The sequence below is a fragment of the Amphibalanus amphitrite genome, unplaced genomic scaffold (assembly GCF_019059575.1).
Source record: "Amphibalanus amphitrite isolate SeventyFive unplaced genomic scaffold, NRLGWU_Aamphi_draft 000140F_arrow, whole genome shotgun sequence".
NCBI classification, from domain to species: Eukaryota; Metazoa; Arthropoda; class Thecostraca; order Balanomorpha; family Balanidae; genus Amphibalanus; species Amphibalanus amphitrite.
In genome coordinates, this window is record NW_024881635.1 from 607,534 (window position 1) to 627,203 (window position 19,670).

A 19,670-nucleotide genomic window follows, 5' to 3' on the forward strand; every position below is an offset into this window, starting at 1 on the left:
CCTTAAAATACGCCCTGAAGAGCACGGTCAGCAATTACCCATCTCCAGGCACGGGATGTTACCAAAGTGTTTCCCCTATCACCACTTCCGACACCATCAGCGGCGACCTCGCTGGCTGCCTGACGACACTCCAGCACAACACGCAGTTTTTGCCGCCGTGTCGTGCCGCTGGCCCCGTCTCGGGGGCGATCAGCCCGGCTCGGCGGTGCCATGTGCCGCCCGGCGCAGCGCGGCCTGGCAGGGAGCCGGGTGCTGCCGCCGACACCGTCTGGCAGCAGCGCGGCGGCCGGCTCCGGCGGAAGGTCAGAGGATCCGCGGAGAGCGCCGCGGAAACCGCCAACGGCAGCGGGACGATCGCCGACTGGCGGTGGAGCGACGGTGGGGACAAACACGATACTAACATCGATACAAGTTACAACTCAGAACAAACACAGATGGAGGGACAAGGGGTACAAACACAGACACAAACACAGATTCTAGCATAGCTACAAACAAAGACGGAGGACTGGAGCGGGACTGCAACGGAAACGATGGCGGATTATGGATGGATTTCGGTCGTATTACAGACCATGTGATTTTATTTCAGCATTATGCTGTATTTAGAACGAAAACAATAATGCCGGAATCGTTTCAGAAGAAGGATACGAGAGCTGATAAGGCAGTCCAACGATTGACGTCAGGGCGGTACATCTATTCACGTGTTTGGTTGACCCACTGAGCTAGAGTTGTGATCCATTACGCCAGCACACCACAAGAAGATATCCAGCAAACGCTCCATATCCCACCTCTCCCTCTGACACCTCCCAGCACTCCACCTGGAGTCTTCGTGACCACAGGCCGCACGGACCCCGACGGCGAAGTCCCCCCAATGACCGACCCCCGCGGCGATAATTGGTCCGCCGACCGACCGGCCGAACCCGGGGGCGGACCGACGGCCGAAGACACGGTACGCCGCCCAGCACGGCTGGCGCAGAGAAGAGGAAGGCAGAGAGGATAATAACTTCTTAAAGCTTCTCAAACTACAAACTGTATCAAGCACACATTTTTTGGGTGGGTAAAGGGAAGCACGAGTCCCCTTACTCCCTGTAATCAACGCGCCATTAAGTGGAAGTCATACAAGCCCTCATCGGATTTTATAACATGTGACTGAGTTATAGGAAGCATGCCAAATTATAGCCCACAGCTTCCCTCCCGTGCAAAAGTGTAGCATCATCAATTGTCATGGTTGAGCTCCATGGACTTTTCGGAACACTTAATGACCATTGTTTTGCACATACTGATTTTCAATACTATCTTACCACTTATAACGCATGCCCAATAGAAATAAACTCGTTGCATCGCGAAGCGACAAAAGTCCACCAGATACCCCAAACCCCATTCGCCATTTCCAGACCACCCCGCAGGTAACCGCACATTAATAGACAGAGCTTCCCTCCTCTAACTCTCACTCCATCTCACTCGAGCGGCCTGTCGAGCGCGGACAGACGGCTCCGGCTCCCCGTGGTCCGCCAATCGATACGGCCGCTGTCCGCTTTCAATCGTCAGTGGCGCGGCGGTCACCGGTCCCCACCCACTGCGGAGAGGTGCCGCGCCGGCTGAACCCCACACGGACCCAGTGCGAAAAGGAGACCTGCTCACCGTGCCCGAAACAGGTCCCAACGATTTCACCTGGAGTCAAATTTGCATAACTATTCCAAGGTGACCACTGGGCTGTTTTTCTATATTCTGATGCGAGCTGGCCAAGGTCATGTTCAACTATATTAATCGATTCTCGCATCGATTTTTTTTTTGCATTTTCCAGTTGTTAACAAAAGTGCAAACGATGCGCTGGGCCCAGTATCAGTAGTAAGTATTTTACAACAGAAAACATCTTACACATAAGCAGAATGAATTTCGTCAGTTGAGACGAAATAGTTCAGCCTCGGATTGTACATTTTCTAGTTAGATAGATGACATGCTAATAATTGAGAAAATTTGTTATAAACAAGAGGTTCCGACATCTGACAGGCAGCCACAGTTCGCTTAGGAAGATTGACTGTTAGCTTTGCCCAATGCCTATACAAAACAGCGCGAAATTAATTACATTACACGATGAGTGCGAAAATTGACTACGGGTTCCGATCATCCACAATATATCGCTGGCGTAGTTAATTAAGGTCAAGTCAATAAAGTCGCTCAAAGGATGTCCGATGCCACATTACTACCAATCACTCTGAATTTAGTGCTTTGTAATGTTCATCAGCTACTACTGCAAGCCTGCGGAAGACACTTTAAAGGCACAAGTTACACCGATGCCGAGAGGAAACGGGTAGCACTGACATCCGAATACGACTAGGGTTTAGGCATAAAACGTCGTACTACCCCTGTCTTTATCTTGCACAGCCAAACATCGCATGGTCCCGAACACTATTTTCCTTGACGGATCAACAATGGCCAAAGGAAGGTCAGCGCGATGTTGGCGAGTGGCGAATCAATAAACAGGCGGTAACGAGCCGGGCAACTGGCCAAATTACCACTCCGCCGCCACCCATGGCAGAGGTGGCGACGGGTGCCCGTGACGGCAGAGACCAGTGACCACCGAGAATAATGGCAACAGCACAGACCAGTGACGACAGCAGGGATCAGTGGCGACAGCAGGGAACAGTGGCCACAGAGACCAGTGACGACAGCGGGGATCAGCAACGGCAGCAGGGATCAGCAACGACAGCACAGACCAGTGACGACAGTACACTGTAAAAAAAGTTTAGCACCATAGAGGTACTTTTCAATTGACTAATTTTCAGTACCCTAGCGGTGCTAAGCTAAGCATTTTATTCGTACTTAACTGAGATCTAGTTTAGTATCAAGGTGCTAATATAAGTACCCATATTTGTTTAGCACCCGTGTACTAAATGTAGTACCCTACACCTGCTAGACCAATTTTCAGTACCCTAGCGGTGCTAAACTTTAAAAGGTGCTAAGAATAGCATGCAGTTAGTACCTTCCGTACTCACATATGAACCGTTTTAGCGCTATTGTTACCCCACGACAAGTAGAATAATGCTAACGAAAGCATTGGGGCTGAAAGTAGAATATCTATACTAGTTAAAGCTGCTGCATGAAAAGTTCGCAAAAACTGCTTTCTTTAGCAGCACATACTTTCACTAGTTACTGCAAAAAGGACTAATCAATTACCAAAAAGGAAATTGTGTAAGGCCGAAAAGACGTGCAAAAAAGGTTATATCCTAGATAAGTGATAACTACAAGTCTCAATGATTGTGTTTTGCATTCTGCAATATTCCCGTGTAAGTGCATCTTTCAAGCATCCAACACATTATAAAATTAAAAAATAATAATTGAACATTTATTAACACTTCATTTCATCTGCATGAAAAACAAATATAAATATATACACAAACAAACGCACGGGAAATAACGAAAGGTCGCTCATATACCTGCACACTCGCAGTGACCGACGATTAACGCGAGATCGACTGGGGGAGGCGGGGGGGGGGGGGTCGTTGAACCGACGTTCCGTTCATGGCCATAAGTTCGACCTCATCCACGACCAGACGGCGTTTAGTGATAGACGGAACCGGAGACCCCGTGTTGTTGTCGTAGTTGTCCTCCATTGTAAGTGGTAGTCGACGGAAGAACTGACCAGGCCCCATGCCTGGAGCAAAAAAAAACTGGATCAGTTCCAAGATTTTTTTTTCTGTTGGGAGCTATTTTCGCAAACAACACAACTTTCCTTCAGACCAAGAAGCGCGATTTGCCAAAATCGGAATATGAAGCACTTAAACAATATAAGATATAATATCAAAAGATACAACGTGTCAGACTCACCAAAGTCGATCAACGTCGGTGTCGGTGGCATGTGTCGGTGGCAAATGCTCATGTACCACCCGGCCCCGGAGCACTTCATTTCACTTCACTGCACTGCTGCACTGCACTTCCCTCCACCTCACTGCCTCCCGGAGCAGGGGCACGCACTCCCATGCCACGCACGACGGATTCCACCGATAATAGCTGCTTTAAGCTATCATTCCAGAGCTATCACTCGGTGGCATGTGCCCGGAGCACTTCACTTCACTTCATTTCACTTCATATACCGGAGCACGTGCACACACTCCCACCACGACCAACGGACTCCACTAAAATGGCGCAACACGTGGCCGGAAACAGCTGGCACGCGCATGCGCATATCGCTCTGCGCCGTCAAAAGGTGCTAAAGGGCTGGTGATAAGACTCCCAGAGATTTGTAAAGCAGGGCTTAGCTACTTTCTTTGGCGCCAATTTCAAATTTGTTTCCTCTGTAAGCATGTCCGGTTCTATTGTGATACTAACGTAAGCACCATATTCAGCATTACCAACTTCTAAAACACGTAAAATGGTTCTAATTAGAAATCCAGCTTGAAAGAGCACTCACTGATGGACTGGGTACTAGCAGAAGTAGACGTTAAGCTCAGTAGAAGAATAGGTGATCTAAACTTATAATATTTGATGGGAATGTTAGCTATCATTAGCACAGTATTAGCACCATGCTTCTTTGTAAATACGTCGTAGGGTTCTTTTGACGCTAAAAGGTGCTACGAATAGCAGCCGTTAGTACCCCAAATGCTAAACTTTTTTTACAGTGTAGGGAGCACTGACGACAGGGACCAGTGACGATAGAGGCCAGTGATAGCATGGAGCAGTGACAGTATGGATCAGTGACAGCAGAGACCGGTGCCAGCAGAGATTAGTGACAGTAGGAATCCGTGACAACGGAGACCAGTGACAGCAAAGGTCCAGTGTCAACAACAGTAACCAGCATCAACAACAAAACAAGCATCAGTTGTATTCAGCCACACCAAAGTAGGTTACGAGTACAAAGCGCAATGATATAGATCGCATATTGGTGCAAATAATTTATCAGTAAAGCCATTATCAAGGCGGAACTAGTTATTCTGCAGGTTTTTACTCAGAAGAACCCTCCGGTCATACAGTCGATACCAGAAACACAACTGCTCGAGAAACATCAATCGTAAGCTGTGATTCCGTAGAGCCTTATGAGTGCCGAGGGAGGAAGAAACAACCTCACACATGCCCACACCACTGCATTACTTAACGCTCATGCACGATACACGCTGCTTACCTGTCAAGTGTCAACATGCTTTATGAAACGGAATGCCACCCAAATCTATCCGTTTATAGTATACTCTCTTTCACACGTTTGTGTAACGATGCAACCGTCCAATTTTCACCATCCTAACAAGAGTTCTGACCGTGTACTATCTGATTGACCGTCTTACTAGCAACCACCAACATAGCATATATAGCGCCCGTTTACGGCCATCCAGCCCAGCCACGGCTACCTAGCCCAGGCTGGCTCCGACTAGCCTGTATCCGAGCCGGGGTGGCCGGTCGGTAAGCCACCGGCTCACCGGGCCACAAACAATGGACTCAGAGGCTTAGCGCTGTTACACCTCGACCTAGTAACGTCGGCGACCGCCGCCGGTCCCCCCCCCCCCCCCCCCAGCGCCCACCGCCGGCGTCCGACTACAGAGACAGGGGAGTCTACTGACTCAGGCCCAGCTCGCGTGTCATGGTGTCGCGCATGACGAACTTCTGGATCTTGCCGGTGACGGTCTTCGGGAAGTCGTCGCGGAACTCGATGTAGCGCGGTACCTTGTAGTGGGCGATCTGAGGAGGGCAAAAGCGAGTGGTGAGAGACAAGACACGCATCGAAGAGGTACTTACTTATGATGGTTTTGATTACGGCAAATTAATTCCAAAATTTACGGGTCTCTGACATTGTGCATTTTGGTGTCTCATTTCAATAGCGAGAACAATACGTCCTCTCACTGCTGGTCACCTGCAACCATTCCGGCAATTTACAGCGTGAATTCCCTGAGATACTGCAGACTGCTAAGTGTGGACAATTGCATCATCGAGCACCTTGCCAGTCCTAACTACTTAGCATGCCTATTGCCTAAGTGCCGGGAATTTCACAACCTTAGCACAATTAGTTGAAAGTTTCTCATTACAGGGCCAGCCGCAATGACTTCATTTGATCACCGTTAGTATTTTGATCGACTTTCGTAACCGTGTCATCCCATAGCAGGGACAAAGACAAAGACAGAATAGTATCCCAAAATAGATTCTGAATAATTAGGTTACACAATACACAATTAGCCTTCAAAACGCTGAGTCCAAGCAGCGAAAAGCCTGAAACTAATGAATATAACCAGTAGATAACACTTTCCAGCGCATTCGAAAATGGATAACATCGCATCATCGTAGGACCTAAAAACAAAAAACAAATCAAAAAACATTACAACAGACGGTAATGCCTGCGAGTATGTAGGTATATGTTTGTAGGACCACATAATCAGCGCAGACTACTGCTCTCCATTATTGTATGTTATGTCTAATTAATAGATAATTACTGCCACACAGTACATCTGCTGTTGTGCACGTCACCACTTCCGCACGAAACTCTATATCGACTCCATGTGACACCTCGCACCTACCGCAGGTAACACCTTACACCCATCGCAGGTGACACCCTACAGGCCGCAGACCACCTTCCTGCACCAGCGGCCCACCCGCGCCGCCCACCCCTGCGCCAAACTCGGCGCATTCGTCGCACATCCGCCGCATCAGCCGCTAATGAGCCGGTAACGCGAGCGGCGGCGCCGTGATCCGACCCACCGCCGTGGGCGGGGGCGGAGGCGGCCGGCGCGCCGGGCGCGGCGGTGTTTACCTCCGGGGCAGATGCGCCAATTTGGCGTGCGGTGCTGATGCTGTTTTCGACAGGACGGTCCCAGTGGGAGGCTGCGCCGCTCCTTCCTGCTCGCAGCCCATATGCGCACAATCGCTGATCCTGCCCGGCCTTGGTCCATTCTCACAGTTGCCGCAAGCAACCGAACGCGGTCTCGGTAACGGCTATCCCGTCATCACAATTGCCACATACTACCGGCTCCCGCCCATCATCACAATCACCGCACGTTACCGGTGGCAGGAAGGGACGCGCCGAGCGTCTGGTGCCGGGACGGGGGCGGCGGCGCAGACGGCTGTGGTGTGAGGCGGCACTTCGTCTCACTATCAGCGACATTAGCCGAGCGGAAGGGGCGCATTTGTCTCACTCTGGGGAGAGCGCCGCGGGGATCGCCAGGGCGGTAAAGCACGGCGCTGAGATAGTGAGACAGGCACGGCGCCGTCTCCTGCGCGGTATACCAGGTGAAAGTGTTGGGATATTGTGACCGCGCACCGGCCGTGTGGGGCCGTGGAACAGGGCGGGGTCGGCGGCCCGGCCGTCCGGCCGGCGAGCCGCCTGACCGCCGCGCGGTCATCGCGCATGCGCTCTGTGCCGTGGTTATATAAGGGCGCGACCGTGACCAGACTGGGTCAGTCGGCGGGTCGCCGTGTCCGTGCTTGGTCTTCGGTCGCTGGAAGCACAATACACAGTGTCGTGGTATATGCAGCTTTACTTGGCCCTAACATATTTTGGCGCGGTCGGTAGGACCAATAACGTAAATGGGCTGCATATGAGTTTTTAAGAAAGAAGATTGCTGTGAGAGTTCTGTGACGGCCTACGCAAGCTCACGGTGGAAAAGGTGGACGGAGCCGGTGAGTAGAGACTTTGGGTGGCGAGAGGTTCTCTCCAGTAGAGTTCAGTATAACAAACTATGGATTTATCTACCATTTTCCTTTCAAGAGCTTCGAAATTTAGTGGAGAGTCGGGGGAAGTGTGGCAGAAATGGTTCTGCCCATTCGAAGCTCAGACGGCGAGCATGAAAGCCGGGGACCGGCTGGCGGCTATGGTGGGTCTTTTGGACGGAGTCGCACTGGACACATTCGCGTCACTCACCGAAGAGTCACGGAAGGACTACGGCAGGGTGGTTGAAGCACTGAAAAGTCGATTCGGTCGGCAAATAAGCACGTTGCAGGCTCATGCCGAACTCAACCGAGTTTGCCAATCACCTTCGGAGTCTGTTGAAGACTTCTCAGCCAGGATCAGAGAGCTGAGTGGGCTAGCCCAGCCGGCTCTGCCCAGCGACCACAGCGCCATGGAGGGATTCCAGTGCGGCCGATTCATCTGTGGCCTCCGTGACACGCAATTGCAAGAGAGGTTAATCAGCCAAAACGTATCCACACTGACTGACGCGGTACGCGTTAGTAAAGAATTCGAGGAGACGAGGAAGACGATCAAGGCAGTGCGAAATCATGAGATCGACGTCATCGGGGCGGTCCGCCCGGTCGGGGGTGAAGCAACCGCGGGTCAAGCAGAAAAGACTGTGACGGACAACAACCGGCTCACAGCCATCGAAGATCATATTCGCGGGCTACACGAGTCGATATCGGCCATCACAATGGCGCCGAAGACGACAACTGATGCGAGTAAGTCTCGCCGACTTCCCCAGTGCTACCGCTGCGAGCAGCCGGGTCATTTTCAGCGAGACTGCCCCGAGCGTAGCCGTGGTTCACCTAGCTTCAGATACTTCGGCTGTGGAGAATTGGGTCACCTCAAGCGACACTGCCCCATCTCATTGCCGTCGACAAGGGATGGGCGCGCGCTGCCGCTCTGCTTATGCTGCGGGCAGCAGGGCCACTGGATGGCGGGGTGCCAATACTTCCAGGGTGGCAGCACTGGCGGAGGCCACTCCGAGACAAGAGCTGCTGATCCCCGGCGGGGCCCCGGTGCGCATCAGGAAAACTGAACCGGACTGGAGCCGTGGGACAGGTCCCAGTCCTCTCGAAAGCGTCCCCACTCACGGCGTCGGCCGTTCGGGTCGTCATTCACGGCGCTCCGACATGGGCGCTGGTGGACACTGGTGCCGACTTCACCATGATGCGAAGAGGATTTTATGAGGGGAACCCAGCACTCAGAGCAATCCGGCTCAGCCCGAGCGCGCGCAATGCTATCGGAGCGGGAGGTACCTCCCTCCAGGTAGTTGGTGAGCTGGAAAACCTCTCATTATGCATTGATGGAGTCAGCTTCCGATGCCCGGTAGTGACCGTGGCAGACGACCTCGTGTACGACGTGATACTAGGTCGCGACTTCACGTGCATGCATCGCACGGTCATCGACGACGACGCTGGCTCATTCAAGATTGGAACCATGAGCGTTCCCCTGCCGAGCCGGGAGCAGGTTCGACCAAGACGTGCGCGAGTGCGATTACTGTCGAACGTCGTCATTCCAGCACGGTCAGAGAGCGTGGTAGCCGGTAAGCTGGAGAGAGTGGACGGCGTGCAGAGTGACGAAATGGGTGCAGCCGGGATATTCGAGCCATCAACCGTAGCGGAGCGGGAGGGACTCCTGACTCCAAGGGCTCTGGTCGTTGCAGACGACGACGGGTGCGTCTCGATCATTTTGACAAATGTTGGGTCTGAAGAAGTCCGTGTTCTCAGAGGCAGTGACCTAGGGACATTTTATGATGCTACAAACGAGAAGGACTGCGAGTACAAGTTGTGCCTGGCTGCAGACGGAGGCGTTGAGGACAGTGATGATGATGACGTTGATGATGTGAGCTGCAGAACAGAAAGGCGTCAGAATACGACGGTGACAGAAGTACTTGATGTCGACGGATCTGACTTCTCAGCGGAAGGAAAGGAGAAGCTCAGAACCATTCTCAGCGAATATGCAGACATCTTCAGTCAGTATGCGGGTGATATCGGCAAGACAGATTTGCTCGAACACCACATCGACACAGGGGAGGAGGCTCCCGTGAAGCAGAGACCACGGCGGGTACCAGTTAAACTCCGCGAGCAAGTCGAGATGCAGAAGACGCAGATGATGAAAGATGGAATAATTGAAGAGAGTACAAGTCCTTGGTGCTCCCCAGTCGTCCTGGCCAGAAAGAAAGATGGAAGTTTCCGCTTCTGCGTCGATCTCCGCGCGATCAACAGCCGAACTCGCGGATGTGCGCATCCTCTGCCGAGGGTCGACGAGGCGTTGGATACCCTAGCGGGGGCAACGTGGTACACGACGCTCGACATGGCGACCGGTTACTGGCAGGTCCCGCTGGCCACAGAGGACCGGGAAAAGACGGCGTTCTCCACGGGCAAAGGACTCCATCAGTTCAGGGTGATGGCCATGGGTCTCAAAAATGCTGGAGCCACATTCCAGCGACTCATGGAACTGGTGCTTGCGGGTCTGGACTCGAAACGCTGTTTAGTCTACCTTGATGACATCATCATATCAAGCAGATCCGAGGACGAGCACATCGCAACGCTCCGTGATGTCTTCAAGCGAGTGAGGTCGGCGAAGCTGAAGCTCAAACCAGAAAAGTGCCGCCTCGCAAAGCGCGAAGTTACGTTCCTCGGTCACCGGGTCGCAAAGGAGGGACTCCTACCGGACCCACATAACATCCAGAAGATACTCGACTGGGCTCCACCGAAGACGGAAGATGGCATGAAAAGCTTCCTCGGATTGTGCGGATATTACAGCCGTTTTGTCCCACAATACATGGATCTCACGAAGCCGCTGAGGGAAGCCAAGGTGGTGGGTGACCACCTGACGTGGACGCCGGAAGCTGAAGCAGCTTTTGAGAGTCTGAAGCAGGCGCTGACTGCACCTCCAGTGTTAGCCCTCCCTACGTTCCGTGGTACATTCGTCTTGTACACGGATGCATCCGACTCTGCAGTCGGTTCGGTGCTCGCGGAGCGGGTGGGTGACACGGAGAGAGTCATCGCCTACGACAGTAAGGTGCTGACAAAGCAACAGCGCAGATGGCCAACATATGATAAAGAACTCTGGGCCATCGTTCACGCCATCCGGCGATTCAACCAGTACACAGTTGGAGCAGAATTCGAAGTCGTGACCGATCACAAACCACTCACCGGTGTACCGGAGTCCATCAATGTGGAACGTGACGGGACGGGAAGACGTGGCCGGTGGGCCATCGAGCTGAGCTCTTACCAGTTCCGGGTGGTTGTCCGGCCGGGCCGTGATCACGGCAATGCCGATGCGATGTCCCGGCAGCGACCAGTCAACGGCAATATCTGGACGGGCAAGCGCAGCAAGTCTTATCCCGCCGAAGCCGGTCAAGCACCCGTGCATACCGCAGCTACAAGAGCCCAAGAACCTGCTTCTGGTGGAGAGGAGGAATGTGTGGGGAAGACTCGAGGCGCAGCAGAACTTGACCAAGTCTGCGCACTGCCTACTGCGCCACCTAGTGCGAAGGGTGACCAGGCGGGACGCCTAATCACTGAAGCACCAGGACAATCGGAGTTGCAGACGGCGCAACAAGAGGACGAGGTCCTCAGCGTCATGCGGAACGCCTGTCTGGGCAGTCGGGAACCACCGCCCGATCACCCTCTCGCCGAGTGGGAGCTACTGCGTGGGAGCTGGACGCAGCTCGAAGTGCGGGAGGGCGTTCTCGGCATGAGGACGAAGTGGGGCTTCCGGGCCCTGGTCCCCGATTCGATGCGATCAAGGATCATGACGCTCGCCCATGACCATCCGACGTCTGCACACTTGGGACGGAGTCGAACAACGGAAAGAGTGCGACAGCGCTTCCTCTGGCCCGGCATGTTCGCGGACATCCGTCGGTACTGCAGCACGTGTGACCTTTGCCAACGGCGCCATCGCCCTGCACCGAAGAAACGGGCTCCTCTGGTGACGGAGGTCACGAGTCAACCATTCCGCAGAATTGCGATTGACATCACTGAGATGCCGGTGTCGGAGAATGGCAACCGATATGCAGTAGTCATCATGGACTATTTTTCTAAATACGTCCGAGTGTACCCAGTCAGACGGCAGGATGCCGAAACCGTAACCACGGTGCTGTTGGATTGGGTTTACGACATGGGGGTGCCAGACAGGATTCATTCGGACCAAGGAGGCCAATTTGAGTCTGCATTGTTCCAGTGCATGTGCAAGCGACTGGGCATCCAGAAAACGCGTACAACGCCCTATCACCCTGAGAGTGATGGTATGGTAGAGCGTTTTATGAGGACACTCAAGGACATGGTCGCCAAATACGTTGACCCTCAAGGAGCGAACTGGGACGCTGACATCAAGGCGTACTGCATGGCCTACAACACCTCTGTGCACAGCGTCACCGGATATTCCCCGTTCTTTCTGCTGCACGGATTCCACCCGAAAACGCCACTCGATGCGGTCATCAACCCTCCGGATCGGGCGGTAAATATCCGGTGCTACCTTGAAGACCGTCTAAAGGCCATTTCAGAGGCTTATCAGACGACTATCAGGAAAACCCGGGCCAGTGCTACGGAGGCTGCGACCCGATTCAACCAGCGCGCGAGCGGAAAAGGGTTCGAGGCTGGTGACCGGGTATGGATTCGGGATAATAGGGTCTCGGTCGGCGGGAAGCCGAAGCTGGGACTGTACTACAAAGGCCCGGGCACCATCATCGGCCGCCTCGGAGGAGAGAGAGGAGTAACGTACCTCGTCCGTGACGACAAGGGCAAGGAAAAGGCTCTGCACTTCAACCAGCTAAAGCCAGCTGTGGAACGGGAGTCCCACAAACAGGAAACGTCTGGAAGCACCCGGAGGGACGACGCATCGGACACAGCCACAGAAACGCGTCCCAGGAAGCAGACGGGGTCCGAGGAGACTGGACCGGATCCACTGGCGTTGTACTACCTCTGCCGGCGGGCCCGAGATCAGGTGGGGAATGGGGGTACATCTGTGCGGGGCGCGTATGTGACCAGGTCTGGCAGAGTGTCGCTCCCCCCAGATCGTTTTCAATCCTAGGCCTCGGATGCTCTCGATGTGCATCACCAGTGTCTGAATCAGTTTGTATTTCCGGTCGCGTTCCGGTCGCGTAGTGTGTCGCGTTTCTTTGTTACTTGACCAAGTGGAAACGTTTCTTTTATGGGGGGAGGAGTGTTGGGATATTGTGACCGCGCACCGGCCGTGTGGGGCCGTGGAACAGGGCGGGGTCGGCGGCCCGGCCGTCCGGCCGGCGAGCCGCCTGACCGCCGCGCGGTCATCGCGCATGCGCTCTGTGCCGTGGTTATATAAGGGCGCGACCGTGACCAGACTGGGTCAGTCGGCGGGTCGCCGTGTCCGTGCTTGGTCTTCGGTCGCTGGAAGCACAATACACAGTGTCGTGGTATATGCAGCTTTACTTGGCCCTAACAAAAGATGTGACAAATACATGTTACGGATGTGACGAACACACGGGACGGATGTAACGAACATTCGTGACGTTGTTACGAGGATTCGTCACGGTTCGGCCTCAATATCGTCGAGACTACGCCAAATAATACTAGTGACGCCATACCTACGGCTTGAGATAACCCGTTATAGTGTGTTTACTACATACACCCGACCCCACCCGACGTCCCTGTAGATTGGACGTCGTACATGGTTTCAAAAATTCAAAGGACCCTAGATGCATAACACATTCGGATATCGACTGTTGTGCATCCTTCCCTGCCCAGAAAAGCACTGCGTTGTGATAGAAAAAGGCTTTGCTGGCATAGGCGGCGGAACGGGGAGGGCACCGGGGCACCGTGTCCCCCTTTGATTTTGGCATTTTAACATTAGCCCTATGGGCGTTGCATGGAAAGAATGGGACCAAAAGTCGGCAGTGCCCTCCCCCCTTAATTGAAGGTGTTCCGTCGCTACCGTTTGCTGGAAGCTGCTGGAAAACTTGGAGAAACATCACTATATTCCGCAGAATAGCTGCAGCTTCGTTGTTGTTAGATAGGAAAAGGGAAAAGGCATATGCAGAGACAGCACATTTGGACCAAGATAAGGCATATTCAGCCGATGCTACACCACACACAGATAGCAGCCAAATATTGCGATGCAATAAACAGAACATGGTGCGAATTTTTTTCCGAACATTCTGAGTCTCAAATAGATCAGTTTTGAAAGCACGACACAGCGCTGCTTGCTTTCAAAACAACGGTCCAATATTCATAATGGCTTGCAGCCAGTGAAACCGAATTATGTATTCCTGCAGAATGTCTGAAGAACAAAGACAAGGGATTTGAAATTCTTTTGGAACGCTCGACAACGCTTTTAACTGAATAAAGAAAGCATGCATCCGCACATTTTATATTGAGAAGGTGTATCCTTGAAACAGCAAACATTAAAGAAGATCTCATTCCTTGGAATATCAAACCATGATAAAGAAAAGACAGAGGCTAGCCGTTAACTGTGTGTAGTTATAAATAAATCTGCAATATGCAATAGTACCAAAAGCAATCGATCACTATGTAGTTGTGTCGGTATTATCTGCGACTTACGATTAGGTACGCATGCATAATGCTTATGAGCATATGGACGAATAGCTACGGCCTAGAAATCGGAGTTCAAAACGGGATATATGGATTACTTAATGTGTCTGCTGACTTTTGTTGAGGAATTAGATCATGGCCTGTACGAGGGGCGTTCAAGAAGTTCTCGGCCCGACCATGAAGGAGCAGAGATACGACGTCGACTTATTAGACCAAAAATGTTCATTTAGTCAAATAACCAGCGTTAAGACAAAAATATTTCGCGCAGCGCTTCGCTAGAGGCCCCTGGGTCTCCATAGCCAAGTGGGTTTTGGACGCATCTGGCACGTCCAAGACGGCTGCTTTTGTTTCCTTGCTGTCAGCGAAGTTGCCACTGCTAAGCAATTTTCTTATGTTGCGGAAGAGGTGACAACCTGAGCGTGCAAGGTACGGAGAAAAAGTGGCTGTGACAACAACTCGAAGCCACAGCTCACTGCTTCGCTGATCGTCACCCTGCTCATGTGTGCTGGTGCGTGGTCCTGGATCAGGCGCACACTTTTAGTCAGCTTCCCTAGTCTGTCCTTGATATCTGCTGCTCGCTACTGTTATCGAAGGGAGGTGTAGTATTCATAATTAATTGTGCGCCCCTGTTTTAGAAAGTTGACGAGCAGAGCCCCGCCAGCATCCCAAAATGCAACCACTGTCACCTTGCCGTCCGACTTAAACACGTCGCACACATTTGATGGCCTTTACTCAGTGTGCTTCCACTTGTGCAACTCGGTCACGCCCTTAGGGTCAACGTGTGACACCCTCAATTCCTCCACGGTAACAAGTAGTTCAATGAACTCTTTTGGATCTTCGATATAGGGGCCAAAATTTTCGCGTGACCCCTCCTTTCGAGTTTGCCTTTCCTCTGGAATCAGCAAACGGGGGATGCATCTTGCAGAGATCTTAAACATATAATACGCTGTCGAAGAATGGCTTTAACCCGCGCCCTGATGGGGGGGCCATTTTGCCCCCCCCCCCTGTGGTTTTTCTTAAATAGCGAGAAAACGGCGGCGCGCAGCGCCGCCAAATTTTGGGTACCTTACTGGGCATCAATTTAACACCTTCACACAAAATTTCAAGTCACAGGTCACCTCAGGTCAGGAGTTATTGAGGTCAAACTGAGGTCATGTTCGAGCAAAAATGAGCAAAAAACATGACATCTTGAAACGCTCACCAATTCTACAGTTAACAAGCAATTTTAAAGTTCTTTATGTGGGTGTGTAGAGAAAAGACGGCGCTACAAAACTGCTATCTCGGATTTTCGAAATTTTGGGATTTTGACCCCAAAAATAAAAAAATGATTTTTTTAGAAAAACTCAATTTTTAATTTTTTTTCGAATTTCGAAAAAAACGGAATATATGTGATAGTCCCTACGCTCTTCGATATACATACCAAATTTTAGATCGATACCTCTTTTTTTTGGCCAAGTTATAGCAAAAAAACTGTTAAAAATTGATGACGTCAAATTTTTGAACTCAATTTTTAGCAATTCTAGACCTGGTAGCGCAAAACGGAGACCACCATTGAACTCCCCGTGACGAGCTGCATCGAATCGATACCCATTTTATGCAAAAATATCAACTTTGAAATTTGACCTAATTTGACCTGACCTTGACCTGACCTTGACCTGACCTTGACCAAAACGTGACCTAAGCCGGCCCTAAAGTCTGTCTGACCCACATAATCGCATTTGTCATGTAAAATGGACCATAAAACATGTATCACACGACACTTTCATATTGTGACCCCCCAGTGACCTGACCTCTGTGACCTGACCTGGTATCAGTGACCTCAAATAGCAAAATATGTGTTTGAAGAACATTTTTCCACCGATGATTTTCAATGAAATGCATTTTACTCGATTTTACAACGCATTTCTTGAAGTGCCTGTAAACGGTGAAAATTCGACCTTTGACCTGACCTGTGACGTCATCGGTTTGACCGAGGTCAATGAAATTGGGTCACAAGGTAGTTCCCCGTTGGGGCTATCCAACACCGTTTACCGCTTGTCGCTATATTGCGTGGTTCTCGAGATCTGAGGGGGGGGGGCCAAAATGCCCCCCCCCCATCAGACCGCGTTGCTCGGCAGACCCCATCTGGGCGCGGGTTAAGGAACATGATAGACACCTCCGCTTCTGCTGCGTTGTTCCAGACCAGAACATTTGTCATTTTTCACAAAGAAGTGCTTATTTTTCATATTTTCTTGAGTCAATGCTGTTGATGGCTGGCCACTGCGGGGGTGACCATTAATGATCTGCTGACCAAAATTGAACAGAGATGCCCACTTTTTGACGATACTGTAAGAAAGACAAACCTCAACATGTGTTGGCACTAGCTTTTCGTGAATAACGTTTGGTGTATTTTTCTGCAATACATGAACCAAATCACTGTTCTCTTCTGGGCGTCGCCCATTCTGACCGGGAATGGCAAACTATGTTACGATTAATTAGCAGCCTGAACCAATTATAGGGCAGATTGGTTAATGGCTACGTAAGTGGACATCTCAATAACACATCATTGAACACACCGCGTTGCAGACCGAAATTCCAACTCCTTCATGGTTGGGCCGGGAACTTTTTGAACACCCCTCGTATGTCCGTAAAAAGCCGGTCTTTGACGACCGGAACACTTTGTTAACACATGCGAAATTCCCCGGCGCTATTTCGGACACTGCCAGCGGCTGCACAGGCCACCTGACAGAAGCTCTGGGCGAGCACAATTTTTCTTTGATCACTTTCATAAACTGTTATTCCACTAGATTGTGTATACAGTCAGTTCCTCGTCCCGTTTGGCTTGATCGCAGAGCTCCGGGCTCCACGATATTAGTTCAAGGAACTGAAGAGAGGTAATTTAATACAAGACTGCACATGTTGAAGGGAAACCTTATGAGGGCACAGTTTTCGAAATGCCGGCCAATTCAGATGAAAGCCACATCCGCTTCTTGGCTGCAGCTCTCTCCGATGAAAATGACCTCTTTGCTACTTTGATGCTAATAACAACTATTGGAATTTAGAACCATCGAGGATGAAATGACAAAAATAGGGTGACAATGGCAATGCAAAGTAGGAAATAAAAATCATTCGCAATGCTAAACAACCCAATGAGTTCACAGCACGAAGCCACAAACAAAAGCAGGAACCACGAAATGCAACTGGAAAAGGACACACCAAAAGACAAAAACTATCACCCTGCCTCGAGCGACGCCAGACTGCGGCGTCACACCACCAGGGCCACTCACCCGTCCCTTGCAGTAGCTCCTGATGTCGTGCTCGGAGACCGTGTCCGACCGGCGCAGGCGAATCCACACGGCCAGCTCCTCGCCCATCCGATCATCGGGCACTCCGAACGCCTGTGCAGAGCCAGATTTACGGTCAGGAGGCTGGCCCCGAGTGACTAGACACGAGCCAACCAAGCGGTGAATGGGCGATTGAGAACCTTGCCGTATCCGCCGCGCAAAACTGCTGGTTAAGGGCAAGACTTTGGGCACATGAGGGTAGTTAATTTTTGGGCCGTAAATTTGTTTCTACGCTGGATCCGAAAATCAATTGCTCTCGTGACCAGCGGCGCGAACCGCCGTCTGTAATTGAACTCTAATCGCCAGCCACCATGGTTGTTTGTCTTTTATCGTCGCGCCTCATGGAAGGCTGAATAATGTTGCCACGCTTTCAATATAAGCCTGTTTTGGCACCCAGCTCCCCGATCACAATTTATCGTCGATGTACTGAGTGCACAATGCCAGCCGTTCAACACGGCCTGGCCTGAATCAAGCCAGTGGATTCCCATAGAATACTGCCTTCTCAATTTCTGATCAGAATCGGAGCTTGAAATTGATACTTCTCGAGGCCTGATGGTCAGAATTGAAACAAAGTTATATAATGCTTCACTCACACACAGCATGAGCAGCTTACACCCACCACGGAAAATTAGCCGGCCAATGCGGTGGATGTCGCGATGAATCGAATGTCTAAGCAACATCAACAGCAGCAAGAGATTGTGTTTTGAAAGCTTATCATATACAAAAATGATATGGAAATACATGTGTAAAAATGTGTATGAAGGCAAGCTGCATTTTCAGCTATAGATTGGATAAGCATAAAACATAGCGCTTGCCTTGCAACCGTTCGAGTGGTATGAAATAGATATTGGACTGCTGACGGCTTGTCAATGGACCAAAAGTGCAAAAAAAATCTGAAGCCAATTTGCTTATCTATACAACACATTCACAGCACGATCAATGGTTTCTACAACACCAAGCCTGTCAGGCTCATATCAGGCTCAAAGTATAAATGGCTGCGCTGAAAGCATTGAGTGGTTCTTGTTCGTGCTTGTGGGATGTTACCCGGTCCGGAAAAAAACTGTATTAACCCTCGCCGGCACATGCCATTTTGCGTCCTTCGACGGTACAAGGGGGTTGGTACGACCCCCTTGCGTTTGGCCCCTGATGGAGCTAGAGCTTCGCGAAAAAAACGAGAGTGTTGCCCGTCACGAGAGGAAGCCGATGATACCCAATTTTAAGGTCCTAGGTCATCGGGTGACCTTCCAAGTCAGGTCAATGACCCGAAAACCGGGAAAATCGGGACCTGTGGCTGTTAGAAAGTCGTAAAGTGTGGCTGTTACGTGGTTTTCCGGGGTGCTGTTCACGAATATCGTGTTAGTTTTGATCAGAGATGATGTCTTTAAGCATTTAGACCAGGTCGGGTCAGGTCAGGTCAGGTCAACCAGTAGGGGTTGTGACGGGTATTCGTAATGCGTGTCAACCGCCTCTGACAGCTTCGTTACATGTTACGAAGGCACCAAAACTACTTCGTAAATGTTCAAATGGTTGCTAAATTCGAATTCAGCTCCAAAAACTAGCCTAGAAACATGTAAAACTCGAAAAAGTGAACCGAGGTCACCCGAGGTCACCAAAGGTCAATGACCTGACCTGACCTTCAGGTGACCTTGACACCCACCCTAATGCATGGGAGCAACATCAAATCACATGTTTGAACGTTTGAAACCACGAAAAGCTTGCAAACGCGCGGCTAATGCGAGCCGACATACGAGTACGCCGAATCGCGATTCCAGCCAAACATGGTCTCGGAAAAGAGGTCACAGGTCAAAGGTCATTTGGATCATGGTCATGAAATTTTCAGGGTAGGTGTATAATTGATCAATGCGAAAATACTGAAAGTTTCGTCGCGATCGGCTGCTTTTTACGCGAGTTATTTGCGAAAAACCTTAGAGGGGGGTTGCATCAACCCCCCCTGTGCCGGCGAGGGTTAAACGAAAAAAACACATCGAACCGAATAGAGGAACAATGCACTTAGGTTACTATTTGCGACCTCCGAAATACACTCACACTGATAGATAAAGACTACACGCCTATGGTTTGGCTCACACGGCTATTATTGTACTTGCATATGGTAAAAGAAGCGCCTCTTTGATTTATTTTCAGTGCCGTTATCTGTGTGCGTTGTCT

The 19,670-nt window shown here is 51.0% G+C and overlaps 1 protein-coding gene across 3 annotated transcripts in view; it reads right to left on the minus strand.

Annotated features, from left to right (window-relative positions):
• Window positions 1-4,802: 4,802 nt before the first annotated feature.
• Window positions 4,803-19,670, minus strand: part of LOC122382488 (medium-chain acyl-CoA ligase ACSF2, mitochondrial-like) — a 76,826-nt gene continuing 61,958 nt past the window's right edge. For all 3 annotated transcript variants that reach the window (XM_043367876.1, XM_043367878.1, XM_043367877.1), the window contains 2 exons: window positions 17,448-17,558; window positions 4,803-5,664 (listed from right to left, as the gene is read on the minus strand). In XM_043367876.1, coding sequence (XP_043223811.1) covers window positions 5,539-5,664; window positions 17,448-17,558 — 237 coding nt within the window. In that variant the 3' untranslated portion in view covers window positions 4,803-5,538. The remainder of the gene's footprint in view (window positions 5,665-17,447; window positions 17,559-19,670) is intronic.